At 38.3% G+C, this 16044-nt stretch overlaps 1 protein-coding gene across 4 annotated transcripts in view; it reads right to left on the minus strand.

Annotated features, from left to right (window-relative positions):
• The window catches only part of LOC103131982 (LIM/homeobox protein LMX-1.2-like), a 52662-nt gene that overhangs the window by 5408 nt on the left and 31210 nt on the right, over positions 1-16044 (minus strand). For all 4 annotated transcript variants that reach the window (XM_016667073.1, XM_016667071.1, XM_016667072.1 and 1 more), the window contains 2 exons: positions 13579-13656; positions 12901-12967 (listed from right to left, as the gene is read on the minus strand). In XM_016667073.1, the coding sequence (XP_016522559.1) occupies positions 12901-12967; positions 13579-13656 (145 nt within the window). The remainder of the gene's footprint in view (positions 1-12900; positions 12968-13578; positions 13657-16044) is intronic.

Consider the following 16044-nt stretch of genomic DNA (forward strand, 5'->3'; position numbering starts at 1 on the left):
TGCTAAATGTAAAAGGGAAAAAAAGGAGCTGCTAAATGTAAAAGAAAAAAAAAGAGCTGCTAAATGTGCTAATGGCAGAGAAAAATTTGCCACAACAGGAAAACTATATTTCTTCCATGATAACTAGTCTGAGCATTTGTGGCAAGCTTTGTTATCAGGAAGAAGCTGTAACACAGCAGAAGAAAATGGGTAGGAGGTGAGCAGCTCATACACAAGCCTGATCAACAGAGCTAATGTGACAGCTCCTTTTACCCATCCCATCATGCACACAGTCGAGGCCAGTCAGTTGGATTTCATGACATTTATTAACAGCGCCCTCTGAAATTAGTGGTTGAGAAAACACAAATGGCGTAGTGAGCCTCCCGACTGGTTAACCTATCGCTCACAGCAGAGCACTGAACAGACTGCGCAATCCGCAAACAGTTATTACAGTGAATCTCGACAACATATTTTTTGTGACGTGATCGTATAATGGTTTCAAGAATACATTTTTAAAATTAATTTAAGACAATTTATTTTTGTTTTTTGAAATAACAAATTAGAAAAATAAATACAAACAGCGGTCAAAATTAATTATTAAATTACGAAAGAGCACCCTCTGGTGGTTCACAGAAAATAAGATGACCACGTCATGTCATCACAGAAACACCTAACAAACAAACTTACAGACTGGCAAACATAACTGACAAACTGACAAACATAACAGACAAACTGACAAATATAACAGACAAACATAACTGACAACATAAATTACTGACATTTAATGTAACAATTACCTGAAATTAGCGGTTGAGAAAACACAAATGGCGTAGTGAGCCTATCACCTATCACTCTGTGTAATGCAACAAAGATCCAAGTTAACCCTTGAACACAACCTCCAACACCACTCAGAAGATAATCGGATTTGATGACTCACCATCAGTGATGGCATAGTTACTTTGAAAAAGTAACTTTAATTGGATTACTGATTACTCCTTGAAATAGTAACTTAGTTAGATTACTGATTACTTGATTTGGAAAGTAACAAAGTTACATTAAAAGTAACTTTTTTAGTTACTTTCAGCAGCTGCTAACAACTACGCTCTGCCACTTGTGAAAATTACGTTGATCTTTGCCAATACTTAATTGCAAGTTATTTTATCAACAATGTGTGTGTATAACATCAACAATGTGTCTCCACTTATATGGTTGAACTGAAGGGGAGATTCAGGTGGTTCTGAATGGTTACAACAGTACTAAAGAAACCTTTAGTAATTTGTATGTTTTTGTGTGTTCCACTATTGTCTGGAAAACTATAAAAAGGACTTTGGATCCCTCCGTCCCCCTCGCACAAAGTCCAGGTTCTGCATTACGACCCTGCGTTTGGTGTCGGAGCGCAGCACACAGAGCTCCTCCTGCGGCTCCACAACTCAGAAGGCTGCACAGATTTGTGATGCTTATCTTAATATTAATAGTTATAATAGTGTTTGGTTGTACAACTTTACGGACTCGTTCATATGTGGCTGTTTTCACGTTTATTGCGCTGTTCACATTAGTCTCGATGTTTGCCGTTTTCTGGAGCGCTTGAGGTAATTCACAGACAGGGGCACAACTACATATTATTCAGGTGGATGAGAAAACATAAATCGCCCTCCCCCCCCCCAAAAGGAAGGTATATAAGGGTGAAGGAGCGTAAGGGCGCGGTGAAGTGTATGCGAGGGCATCATCGGCGCGCCGCCCCGTCCAGACGGAGTTTTTGACGCCCCCCCTGGTGCAGCGCCCCTATGCGTTGCATGCGCTGCATACCCACTTTTTGCGCCACTGTTCACAGGTAATATATTAACTTGATATTAACAAAGATAAGAGCCTGACTGAAACTAACTGGATGTCAGACAAATTCTGGAGTTTATGTCTGCTTATTTCCAAGCCCAAAAGCCGCAACCCACGACTCATTAAATCTGCAAGTGACTTTAGGAAAAAAAAAAAAAAAAACCCAAAGCTGCTTATAATAATCGGACTTGGCGAACGAAACTCAAAATAGTTCCTGTTTTTCCAGCAACAAAACGTGCAATTCCCTCTTTCCTCCATTGTTTATGTTTTTGTCGCTGCTGGTACTGTCGCATAGAAATGGCGGTCACTCCCCAAGACGCGTAGAGAAAATAAAATAAAATTGCAAAAGATAATAACGCATAGTAACGCAAAGTGATTTTGATAAGTAACTGTAGTCTGACTACTGGATTTGAAATAGCAACGCGTTAGATTACTCCTTACTGAAAAAGTGGTCCGACATGGTCAGTCTAAGTAACGCATTACTGACATCACTACTCACCACAGCAGAGCGCTGAACAGATTTGCGTGGAATTCTCAGTTTCCCCCCATATTTATAGGGCACCATGTAGGGGGCCCCAAAAACCACCACTTATAGGACAATTATGAAACATATTTTAGCAGGAATTTCATTTGTATATCTAATACCTGTTACACTAAGACCCACCTCTTGACTCTGATTGGCTATTTCTGGCTGATGTGTGTATTTCTGACTTAGCACTGGGAGAAGGCAGAGGAGGTACATTTTTTTCAGAGATTATTTGTCTCATAATATACTGTAATGACATTGTGACATTTATAGTAGCTCCATGCAACACTCCAGAAATATTCAACAAAAATGTGATATTGATAAGCAGACAGGTAACCTGAAGACTTTCTAGCATGAAACACAGCTTTACATTGGGGTGAAAGTCTGGACTGCATTTCCAGTTCATGTAGGGAAATTATGTCCAAAATTCCCTCAATAATTATTTTATCATCAGAGCTCAGTAATTTGATATTTTCCTCATGTGAAAAATCATTTACCTACCTGTTTAAAAATTGAGAAACTTCTCCTTACATCATTAAAGTAAAACAATTCGTTGCAAGTTACCCCAACTATTTATACTCATAGGCTGCATATTCCAATGTAGGTACTTTTTCTGATGCCAGGCGTAAAAGAAAAAAATACAGTGCAAAAAATCAGCAACAATATTGGTTAATATAGACGCTTTAATAAACTGTACTGCTAAACTGAAAAGTTAAAAAAAGCAAAGTGAGTGTTGAGTTACAATGTACTTAATAACTCATAATGGGTGCCATTATAGAATTGAGATATCTTTTTTTCCCCAAAATGTATTTATGCTTTAACTTGAGGTACAAGGTAAAGGCAATATAATACATACAACAGCGTACTACTAACATACCAACAAAAGTGTTCTATAATTGGGTGTGCATGAAATGGATAAGGTCAAGTATGGTAGTGAACAGAAACAAGAACATTAAAAAAATAAACATAGTACCTAAATATATGTAAATCTCTCTGCCTCAATCCACACACATACACACAAGACAAAAACGTACAAGATTTGACAAATTTGACTCAAAAAAGAAGATGAAAGAGAAAGAAATATTGATAAGAATAATAACCATAGGGTGCTGTGGTGACGCAGGGTTTTAGCACAACCCACATAAAGAGGCCAGACATGCTTCAGTAAAAGTGCGATCAGGGGCAGCCCAAGGCAAAGCAAACTAAGCAGCCATTTAGGGCCCCAGGGCCTCAGTGAAGCTGATATTTTTTTTTTTTTTTTTTTTTAATAATTTCTTTGTCATTATAATATCAAAACACACAATTTCACTATGAAGTGATTTGTTTTTACAATAATATATATTTGATACTGTATGTAGAAATCATTATTTTATGGATAAAAATAAAAATAAAATTGGTCTTGGGGCCCCCTGGTGACCGCGGTAGGTACCGCACGCTTCGCCGGTATCATGATCTGCCTTGTAATGAGCAGAGCATCCAGACGTCCAAAGCTCCAGTCAGAAGTTAAGTAAGCAAAACAATGTCTCAAAAAATGAATTATCCTTCAGGGAAGGAGAAAAGAAAGAGGAAGAATAGAAAAAAAGCCAAGATAAAAGTTTGTTTTAATGTGCCTTTGTAATGTCATGTAAAAGATTTGTAAAGCTGCTAATAGAAAATTAGCTTGATAGCGACCTGGAACGGTCCAGTTCAACAGCCAAACATTTATGCTAGGGTCTTTTTATGTTTGTGTGAAACGGAGTTTAAATTTTAAATGAGTTGATTCTCATGGTTGGCTCTGTATATTTCTGAGGTATTTTGGCTTCAAAACACCGTGTTTGATAACGTTTGATATCAATAATTAAAACTTCTCAAAGTTTGACATTGTCTAAAATGTTTTCTATCAGGCTACATAGCTGCTACATCGATGAGCTACTCTATGCTGTAGTTGGGGATATGTTGTTTGCTGCTGAGCATAATCATTTTGTGGCTAAAACAAACATTTTTACATCAACTTCTAAGTTATGTGAAACTTCTGTTAAAATCATTTGAAGGCACAGAATCAGTCCAGTACCAATCCACATTCTCTGGGGAGAAAGACTCACCTGGTATAAATTGGGCCGGCCCTGAGTGCAATACAGAAGTTTGCATTGAATTAGGTTATGTCTGGCACAAATTCAGAGGATTTGTGTCCAAAGTCCTCGTCCCAAAGTGATCTAAAGGAATTAATTGTTTGTAGAAATAAAAAATAGCACCTTTCAATTTGACAGTTGGTTTTAGAAAAAATATCTAAAGGTCAATCCCTGGGAAGGTTGGGAAAACTTGAATAGGTAGAATGGGCAAAACTACGCACCTGGAAGTATCTAAAAAATTGATGGTGTGGGAATAATTGAGATGTCTTGTTGCAAAGTTGACAAAACATGAGAAATTGCCTCTCAAACATGTTGCACAAAACTTTTATTGGGATTTCTGCAGAAGATATTATTGACAAAACAATATTATGAAGAAGCTGCTTAGAGTTTAAAGGAAGATGAATTTAGCTAGGTCCAATTTCAGCTAAAGGTTCTTTGCTTAGTTTTGACATTGGGGGGTGGTTATAAATGCAAAATAGTTTTTTCAGACTGCTTGCAACAATAAAAATTACAAAAATCAAATCATCTTCTTCATACTTTTCTAAAAATAAAACAAAAAATGCAGTGCGTTGTGTTGATCTATAACATAAACCCCACTAAAATATACCCCATCTTGGAGATAAAATATGAAATCATTCATGGATAACTTTTGGAAGTTAAAAATATAATTACTGCAAATAACGCTACATGACCTATATAATACTCATGCAAATTTGAAATAAAATGTTATATCCATTTTAGTTAAGACTTTACAAGTCAAAGCATACAGTAGATGTATTGTATAAACTGAATGGTTGTCTTAACTTAAGGATGACTGACAATCATTAATGTTTCCATGGATTTTCCAGTTTATTCTAGCATCAACTTCAAACATTTCCCATTTGCTGATTTGCTTAGCTCATTTGGTTATCAGCAGCAGTTTCCGCTGTAATAAACCAAATGAGCTGTTCTGCCAATATTGACATCCTGCAAATCCCAGAGCAGATAGAAGCTGTACTTGCCAAAGCAGTGAGACACTTATCTAAACTGTCTGCTCATATCCCCTGCAAGATCACAGTGGCAATTAGCCCACACTGCACACACTGCAGTAAGCAAGCTCTACTGATAAAATCAGGGCTTCCACTTTATAGAAGTGCAGCCAGAAAAATTCATATTCCCCAGCATCTGACATCAGAACATATGATTATTTTAATTGTACAACTGGGAGTGTACCATTGTTCTTTTAATAAACTTAATAATTTGTACTGTAATTCAGGGGCGCCGTATCCACCTTATTCCTACACCCCATGATGCTTTGCATGAATTATGGGCGCGACTTCCGCCGCTAACTGGAAACTCCATTTGTTTACATGTTAGCAACTCGCTAACCAGCTTTCGTGAGAGCTTTTAGGCTATGAAATATGTGGGAACACCAGCTATCAAAGCTTAAATGTGAGAATATTGGTTTACCGCAACCTACAGCTATTGGGGGGATGACAACTTGAAGAAATGGCCGCATTTCTTCAAGTCACAATAGCATATGTAGCTACCCGCACTAGCATAGTTAGCTTCTTCACTGACTCAGTTTCTTCGGATGCAGATGTGGGTTTTCTTCCGTTGGCTTTTTGTCTACACATAAAGCATTTTGGGTTCTTTCTTCAAGCTTAGAATTTTTAGCCAAATTCTTTTTTTTGCTTATCTGTCGGTAGGCAATGAAGACTACCGTTTTTGTTTTGGGAGCACGTTCAAAACACACTTGCTGCAGCCAGCCACTATGGGTGCGTTCACACTGCAGCCTGAAGTGACTCAATTCCGATTTTTTGGCAATTCCGATTTTTTTGCCGGGGCCGTTCACACTGCTAGTAAATGCGACCTGTATGAGTTCTGCAGTGTAAACGGGCAAACGACCTGAAAGTGTCCCGCATGCGCAGTAGAGGGCGCAATAGCGTCAGCATTCTAAGTGTTCTGCCAACCGCCATAAAAAGAAGAAGTGCTCAGTGTTTGCGGAAGTAAACATGGATAGTTTACATATTTGAAGTTGTTATCCGGCCGGAGCAACATATTAACAACTTAATCCTCATATAATCCGTCATGGTTGTTGTTTTTCTTCCCACTTGCGCATATCAGGACGCAGAATAGTGAGATTTGTTGAGAAACAGTGACGTTCAGTTCAGATGAATGCGACCTGGACGTTAGGTCGCATTTGAATCGGATACGTATCGGATATGGGTCAGATTCGAAAAAGAATCCGACCTGTGCTGTTCACACTGCCATGAAAATATCGGATACAGGTCGCATTACGTCAAAAAAANCTTCGGATGCAGATGTGGGTTTTCTTCCGTTGGCTTTTTGTCTACACATAAAGCATTTTGGGTTCTTTCTTCAAGTTTAGAATTTTTAGCCAAATTCTTTTTGTTTGCTTATCTGTCGGTAGGCAATGAAGACTACCGCTTTTGTTTTGGGAGCACGTTCAAAACACACTTGCTGCAGCCAGCCACAAATTAAACTTGGTCTGATTATTAGAGAACAGCCACGAACAGCCAGTGTTGTATAAAGTACTGAAATCTCAGAGTCAAGTAAAAGTATACAGTAGGTACCTCTCCAAAATATGACTTTGGTAAAAGTCCAAGTCACTGACTGAAATATTACTTGAGTTAAAGTCTTAAAGTATCTGAAACGTCTTGTACTTAAGTATGGAAATTACTGTAAAAATGGATGTACTCAAGTAATGTAATGAAAAGTATAAGTAAAAAGTAAAACAAGGGAAATGCAGTTTGAATGACATTTTTTATATTTTGGTAAACTTGTCAAATACACTTAAAATAATGTACACAACCAAGTGCAGGCAAAATTAAACCTGCTAATAGATATACCTGGAGGCATCATTTAGTTAAGAAAATTAGGTGCTTCAACTATACCACAAGATTAACTTAACCTGCTTTCCAACTGAACCAGCTTCTTCGTATACCCTCCAGGACAGAAAATACAAAGCTTTTGCAAGCCTTAAGTTTTCCCTTCAAGTAAAGTCAGTGCTGATAATGAGAAAAATAAATAGTCAGTACGGAAAATGCGGCCAACATGAAGTAAAAAAGCTGTTACGATTACTCTACTTCAGAAACTATTGGTGTGAAGTAGATAATTGGCCTTGCAAAGGTCAAGTTAAGATATTCTAAAACTTTTAAGCACTAAATACAATATCGCTATGGCTTCCATCCCCCCTTGAACAGAGGAGTCTAGGTAGCCTGCTACAGTCAACATTAGGCCTAAGCTAAATGCACCACATGTAGAACTGAAACAATGCCAAACAAAGTTCATTTATACAGGTAACGTTATGCTCAAGATTTCACAATAGTGCCTAGTGACCAAGCTGTAGTTACTGAAACAGGAGGATTATAACCATTTCATAAGAGGTTACATCGATGTGTTTCTTCAAGTTGGACAAGGAGTTTTTGTAAGATCTTTCGGCAGGTATTACATACACTTCATGCGGTACGACGAATCTATAACACCCATGAAAGAGTATAGTGTGTTTAAATAAGCCCATGGGCTCTCATCACCAGCTGGTGGTTCCCCTGGAGCCGTGTCCGACGTAAAAGTAAAACGTTGTTGTGGTCTCCGTCTCCTCCTCCATGTGGCTGCTGCTGATTGCGAGACTTGCTTTGTGTTTAATGGGAGAAGCGAAACAGGTGTATCCTATTGGTGGTGATGAACAAGCCCAGGCAAGTAGGCTACCGACTTAGTTGCAGTCAATCAGTAAGTGGGGTCAAAACACTAGCGTTTCTCTCTCGCGCTTTTTTGTAATGAGTAACTACACCACACATTGAAAATGTATCGGAGTAAAAGTATGCAATTAAGTTCGGAAATATAGTGAAGCAAAAGTGAAAGTTATCAAAAATGTTCATACTCGAGGAAAGTATGAAGTACTCCAAAATATACTTAAGTAAAGTAGTGAAGTGTTTTTACTTCGTTACTATACAACACTGTGAACAGCACAACAGTTACCCGATGCTCCACAAGGGCATCTTACGACACTTTCCAGTGGAAAGTTGCTCTCTATAACAGGTTAATGTGTGATTCGGTTCGGATCTAGTCCAGTGGGAAGATTCTCCGTATTACGGTCTGGAGCGCAAGAGCTGCGGTTATTTCTCCGTTGATTTGCAGCGACACTCAGCAACGGAAAACCTCGAGGTTCTGGTTGTGATGAACTAAATAATCCCAGATTTGTGATTTTGTTTTATAAATAAATTTCCCTGGCCCAATCATAATGATAAATACTCAGATCATGAACTTTATTATTTTTTAAATTCAAACGAAAAATAAAATTCACATCACACCAAGCCAATATTGCGTAGCCTTTTCTGCAGATTCACATATTATATTTTTAATCATTGAATTTAATTCTTCAATATCATTACTTAAATTTGGCATAATCTCCATAAGTTTGTCACTTGCCGTCTTATTATATATTGTCCAATTAACCCCCCTTATTCTCCATTTAGGATGCCAATTTTCTTCAACTACTACCTTAAAATTATGAAATTTAAGCAGAATAGGATAGTGATCACTTCCAAGGGAGTTATCATTAATTACTTCCCATTGACTAATTCCTGCTAACTGATCTGGCACTATAGTAAGATCAATTGCAGATTCTGCTCCATGTCCTACATCAAATCTATTTCCTCTTCCATCATTTAGACAAATTAACTTATAGTCAGTCATCCATGAATTCCTCAATTATATTTCCATTTTCATCAATCTTTTTACTTCCCCATAAGGTATTGTGAGCATTAAAATCTCCACATAAACTATTTCTTCCATTCTCCTTCTCATAAATACTATCAAATCTTTCTCTACTTAACTTTTTACAAGGATTACAAAAATTTATTATATTAAATTTTTATTTACTGATCCATACCTCAACCCCTATAACTTCTATTTCTTCATTTATATTCAAAACTTTATAATTAATACCATGTTGAACAAATATAGCAATACCTCCTACTACATTTGGATTTCTATCTTTACGTAAAGCTATGTATCCATTAAGAATAAAATCAAGTGATGGTTTTAACCAGGTTTCTTGAACACAAACTATATGTGGTTTAACATTCTGACTTTCAATAAAATATTTAAACTCTTGTCTATTAGCAATTAAGCTCCTTGCATTCCACTGCAATATGGATAAAACCATCAAATTTCACCATTACTGGACTGTTGACTTTCATTTATCCCAGTAGTTAAAACTGCACTAACTGACTCAAATGACAAGTCTTCCATCTCAAGGTATTTTTCTGCTGCTTTGATTATTATTTTAATTCGGTCTGTTCTACTTTCTGTCTGTGCTGAACAATTTATTACTTCCACAATAAATGCAACAAATTTCTTCTTCTCCACTATTATTGTACTTCCTAAGGTTATCATGCTCTACATTTGCTCTGTTGTTTGAGATGGAGTTTGTGGCCTGTGCCACAAACTCCATCTCTTTTAGCATTAATATTTAAATTACTTACCTTCTTAATTGCATCTGCAAAGGTAATTTTTTCCTTTGTGCATATATTTTGCACCTGCACTGATCTTTTATGAGCTTCACATCCCTTAAATGTTGCACTATGTTCCCCTCCACAATTACAACATTTTAATTTAATTCCTTCAGAACATTTTCCATATTCATGCTCCCCTCCACACTTAGCACACCTGGCCTTAGCTCTGCAAACAGCAGCAATATGTCCAAACCTTTGACATTTGACATTCTGGTTGGTGGAGGAATGTATTGTCTTACTGCATAGGTGACATAGTCAATCATTACTTTTTCAGGTAATCTATCCTCTTCTAGGACTAACAATTGATTTACTAGGACTTTTAACCCCTTCTCTTGTAATAAACAAGCGCTTCACTTTAATCACCCGAGCTCCTTTTACATTACCTTTAATCTTATCCTCCGACAAATCAGTTGATACTCCAGATATTACTCCCATTGCCTTTCCTCTGTCCTGCCATAACTATGGTTTGATTGTTTTCCCCAATATTGTCTTGCATCTCATTAGTCCATGCACCTGATCTCTATCTCTGCTTAACACCAATAGATTACCATCTCTTAACGTTTTAACTACTTTCACCTCACTTACTATTTTATGTATTGCCTCACTTATTTTTAAAGGATTCAAAGCACATGGATTCTGGAACCCAATAATCATTTTAATTTCATTTCCTTTATTCTCTTCTCTTTTTCTTCATCAGATTCAATTCCTTTCCTCTTCTTATTTCCTCGGTTCACTGTTTGCCAGTCTCCTGTTTTAGCACTACTTTTACAATAATCACTATTCATACTACAATTATCTGAATCATCTAATTCTTCACATTCATCCATCGCACTTCCTTGTTCAAATTAATCCACAATTAACTCCAAATTACATCTCCATCACTTTAACTTTAACCAACAAATGCCTCAAAGCCCTGCTTGCCCAGCGACTCCCACAAACGCGTCAGCTGCCTCTGTCCCTTCTCTACGACCAGTTTCTCTGCTTTTCTCTTTATTACTGTCAGTTCTTCAGAGAAACGAGCTGCTAGCAGCGCTGCTAATTCACCGTCATTCTGTTACAAATCTTAACGATCGTGTTCCTGTCGCTCCCCGTAATTAAACTCACAATTACGATCTCTGTACTGAGCAGCTCTCTGATAGCAGACAGTGTGTCCGTAAACAAGTTTTACAAATATTGTATTATAACCAAAAAGAGAGCTGTAACTTCTATCATGAATATAGACTAGCATAATAAACTATAAATTACAATGAAATACTGCTACTTCCGGTGGGTGCCGGAAGTAAGACCCATAATCATTTCCCCAGTAAGCCTCCCAGGAATAAGGTAGATAAGGGGGAAAATTTATGACAATTCTAAGGGCCCCTGACCAACAGGGGGCCCTCCACAATTTATTTATTTTTTGTTCCTAGAAATTAAAAAAAATTGGAGCCTTGTCAATTAGAAAATTAATCATATTGTGTTTTCGAAGATTGCTTTGAAATGTTACCCCTCCCAGACCAAAAAACACATATCCATATTTGCCCTGAACACCCCTCCCCCCCCAGATCTGCATGAAATGGTTTGTTCCGCTTGATGGTGACGGTGTTCAGCAGCAGTCAGTAGAAGACAAGAATGACTGTGGCAGCTACTATGCTGCTAAGAAAAATAATAGACAGGTTTTCAAAAAAGAAAAGAAATAGAGAGGGAGAGAAAGAAAAAGGTAAGAGTGTCAATTTGTAACCCAGTTTTTCTCCGAGGTGAGTAGAGTGTGTGAGTTTATCAACCATTTAGCATAGTTAGCTTAGCTACAGACTACTGTTTGCCTCCATTTCACTAGCATTTAATGAATTAAGGGAACAAATTACCAAGATATTCATATATTTAACCTGTCCCTTATACCTTTTACCACGCTTAACAGATGAGTCAGTCAGCAGCAGCTCTAACCCACGTCCCTCCTGAACTGCTCTCTCCTTAGTGAAATTGAAGCTGCAGTATGTAACTTTTATTAAAAAAAATATTTTCACATATTTGTTAAAACTGTCATTATGTTGTGACAGTATGGTATGAGAGATAATCTGTGAAAAATCTATTTCCTCTGCTTTCTCCCAGTGCTATCTAGAAACAACCAGTCAGTGGCAGGAGAGTTTTAGTGCTGTCAATTACAATCTCATGTGGCTGCTTATCCTTTCTCCCCCTCGCTCTGTGCTATGCTGCAGCTAGCATAGCCTGTTGTTAATGCTCAGTCTAGTTAGCATAGCTACCAATGACGGCAGATAAACAGTTTCCTGTAACAATATGTTGTTTGTCTACTAGCACATTTAGCAGTGAGTGAATTAAGTTGACTGACAGCACTTAGACCATCCTACTGGTTCTGATTGGTTGTTTGTGGTCAGAACTTTAGTTAGCAATAGTAGTTCAGGGAGGAGGTGGAGGAGACTGATTGTTTTCATGGATTATCTGTCTCATAGCAAACTGTCACGACTTGGTGACAGCTTTAACAAATATGGAGAAACATGTTTTTTATTAAAGTTATATACTGCAGCTTGAATAAAATTGAACTACACAGCATTTTTTGAGAAGTCTGGATTGCTTCATGTATATTTTTCATGTTGCTTTTGACTGTTACTCGTGGGGAGAGATATTTCAGTAATCTAAAACTAATAGAACAAATTTAAGCAACCTACTTGCATACTGTATGCGGACTGTTGGATGTAAAACTCATGAGCAGTAAATATTGTGCTAGTTATCAGTATTGAACCAAAGAAAGAAAGGCCGTTGCAAGCCTTTAAAATTGTTACGCTTTTGATGGGTCAAATAGACTCAAAAAATTGTAACAGCAGCTGCGCAGGGGGGGACCCAATCAAATTTTTTGTCAGGGGGCCCAAGATTCCTGGTGGCGTCACTGCTGTAATTTATATGTACTGTTATACACATTCACTATTACTGATGGTAAACTTACCTGGGCCCAGTCTTTGACTGCTGTGTTGCTCCTGCTGTAGATGCTGTCTGCGTGCTAACTTCTTCATCTGTAAGTAAATAAACATAAATTGGTGTGTGAACTTTGAATTTGAATTTAATTGAATCAGTCTAAATCATAAAGTTTAAGAAAAAAGTATCTAGTGAGCTTTTTTATTAAATTGCTGAATCAGTTTGGTCTATTGCCAACTATAGAAAGAACCACATAAATATCACAAATGATTGTGAAATGCTTAAAATTCTGAGACTAAGACCGACAAGCAATTTAAGACTCATGCTGATGGACTGGTTGCTAATTGGGGTAAAACACCTTGTGGCTGGCCAAACTTTGGCAAGCCTGTTCGCCCAAATACGAGCAAACAGAGCAAATGGCAGATTAGAAATGCTTAATCTACTGGGTTTAACTGATACAGATCTGATTCAGACATTTAAGCACTTTTGGCAAAAGGCAGGAAGGAATAATTTTTAGTGAGAGATGTGGGAAAGTTTGGTCATACAACATGCAAATAAGGATCTAGTATCTGACATAAAGAAATAACAGAATAATTGGGCTTGTATTAATCAACTTTGCATCTTAACATTACTACTACTACAGCCATGAGAACAGCAGTATACATGCATAATGTGGTTCTGGAGGCTGGTTTAGGTACACGTTGCTGACCTTTGCCCTTTGGTTTTGGAACCACACCTGAACCACACGAACACTTAGCCCGGTCTCTGCTGCCAGGGTTTCTCTGACCTGGAAGATCAAACTTATTAGTATTTTTTTGTGCATTTCAATTATACATGGAATTATGTTGTAACCCCCCGAGCTCTCCATAATACAGAAAAGCATATTGAAATCTTTGGGTCAGTTGCTTGTAAGAGCTGTATAAAGGTGAGCTCTTTAAAGCTCCAGTACCAATGTAAGCAAACACAACAAATGCAGAAAAAAATGACTCAATTTCAACTACTTAACCATAAAAGTCTAGAAATTACAAATCAATCAAGCTCAAGTTCCTGCTGTCTTGATATCATACCCATACATTTTCTTAGGGGAGTCCTACCTGTCATTGCATCTGATCTGATTCAAATAGTAAACTCATCCCTCTCATCAGGTGCTGCCCCTCAGGTTTTAAAAACAGCAGCTTTATTCAAGCAGCAGCTTTATTCAAGGTTTTATTCAATTTATACCAGATTGTTCTGATAAAAAAGAACAATCTGGACAAATCACTATTACAGAATTACAGGCCAATCTCCAACCTTCCATTCATCAGCAAAATTATTGAAAATGCTGTTTCAGCAGTTAAATTGTTTCTTGACGATAACCAACCGCTTTGATATGTTTCAGTCTGGCTTCCAGGCTCACACAGTACAGAGAGAGCCCTAGTCATAGAGATCAAAGACATCCATATAAACACAGGCTGTGGAAGAACTGTGGTTTTGCTGAACTTAGTGTTGACCATGACTAAAACAACTGGAAATCGGGTCGCACTCTCCTGTCCAGTACTCAAGTGGTTTAAATCTTACATAAAGAACAGTTTTAATAGGAAACTTCTTATCGAAGCAGTCCGAAATCACAAGGCTCAATCCAAGGACCTCTTTTTTCAGTATCTTTATGCCCCCTCTAGCTCAGGTTATAACAAGAAATACGATTAGCAACTACGCAGATGGTAGACAGCTCTACATTACAGTGTCATCAGGTGACTCAGTCTGAACCCATCCGTGCACTGAACAGATGCTTAGAACATGGATGTGCCATAACTTTCTTCAGTTGAACAGAAACAAAATTGAAGTTATCTTTGTACCTAAAGAGGAACGATCTGGAGTCAACACAAAGCTTCAGTTATTACAGGTGGAAACTAGCAGTCAGACCTGAAATCTGAGTGTAGTGATAGACTCTGACATGAACCTTCAGAGCCACATAAAGACAATTACAAAGTCGGAAATGTCTTATCACCTGAAGAATATTTTCAGAATTAAAGGACTCAGCAAGATCTAGAGTAGCAGTTCTCAACGTGGGCGCTACCGCCCCCCAGGGGCGTTCAGAGGAAGGCAGTGGGCGCTGGTGGAAATTTTTACAAAAGGGGGGGGGAGAGGGGGCTGGGATTCCTCTGGGGGGCGTTTGGTCGAAGGTAAACTTTACACCTTATATGCACAACAATACCAGATTAGACTTTGAGCAACTTGGTAAAACTGTATTGTGTAACATGAAATCATGCTTGGCTGCAACGGTATCGATGGCAGTTCTTCTTCTTCTTCTTCTTCTTCTTCTTCTTCTTCTCCTTCTTCTTCTATTCAGTGTTTGTAGCTTGTAGCTCCGCTCCTGCTACTAGTAGCTTCACCGCATCAGTTCAGTGTCTCACCGGCTGATGACGTTGCTGTGATTCACTTTGTCTGGTATTTTTGTACATATGTTTTGGCAGTTCTGTGATCATGTCAAAGAAGCAACTTATATTAAAAAGTGTTTTATTTCCGTTTGAAAGCTGCCCGCTTCCCCCCACCACCAAGAAAGGTACATAAGGGTTAAGGAGCGTAGAAAACATACGGTCGCTCTAAACCCACCCCCGCCCAAGAGGTGAAGGAGCGAGGTGAAGGAGCGTAAGGGCGCGGTGAAGTGTATGCGAAGGCATCATCGGCGCCGCCCCCTCCAGATGGGGTTTTGACGCCCCCTCTGGTGCAGCGCCCCTATGCGTTGCATGCGCTGCATACCCACTTTTTGCGCCACTGCCTCTAACGTTTGTATTTTTACGAGAGGTTTTGGTTCTAAGAACGGTGTAGAATTGGGTTGAGGATGTTTTTAAAAGACAAGGGTTGGCAGCTCACCGCGCTGCGTAGTGTCCGTCTCTAGGCAACCGTGACAACAGCGTCAGTCCATAGAGTTCTGGTGTCCTTTAGCTCCCACCACGACAATTTAGCTGACCTTAATATTATCCTGTATCTTGTTTTATTTTGGTCATTATTGTTATAATTAGTGTTGATATGTGTGTGATAGGCGTGTCTATCGGCGTGTCTTTGACATTTATAGAAATACGGAACAAATCGCGTCCCGTATCGGTTCAACATGACACTGTGTGTCCCATGACTTTGTATTTTTGTCTTTTTATGATGTAAACCACTTTGAAATGCCTTGTTACCAAGGGTGTAG

Source organism: Poecilia formosa, unplaced genomic scaffold (assembly GCF_000485575.1).
Source record: "Poecilia formosa unplaced genomic scaffold, Poecilia_formosa-5.1.2 Scaffold891, whole genome shotgun sequence".
In the NCBI taxonomy this organism is placed as follows: domain Eukaryota; kingdom Metazoa; phylum Chordata; class Actinopteri; order Cyprinodontiformes; family Poeciliidae; genus Poecilia; species Poecilia formosa.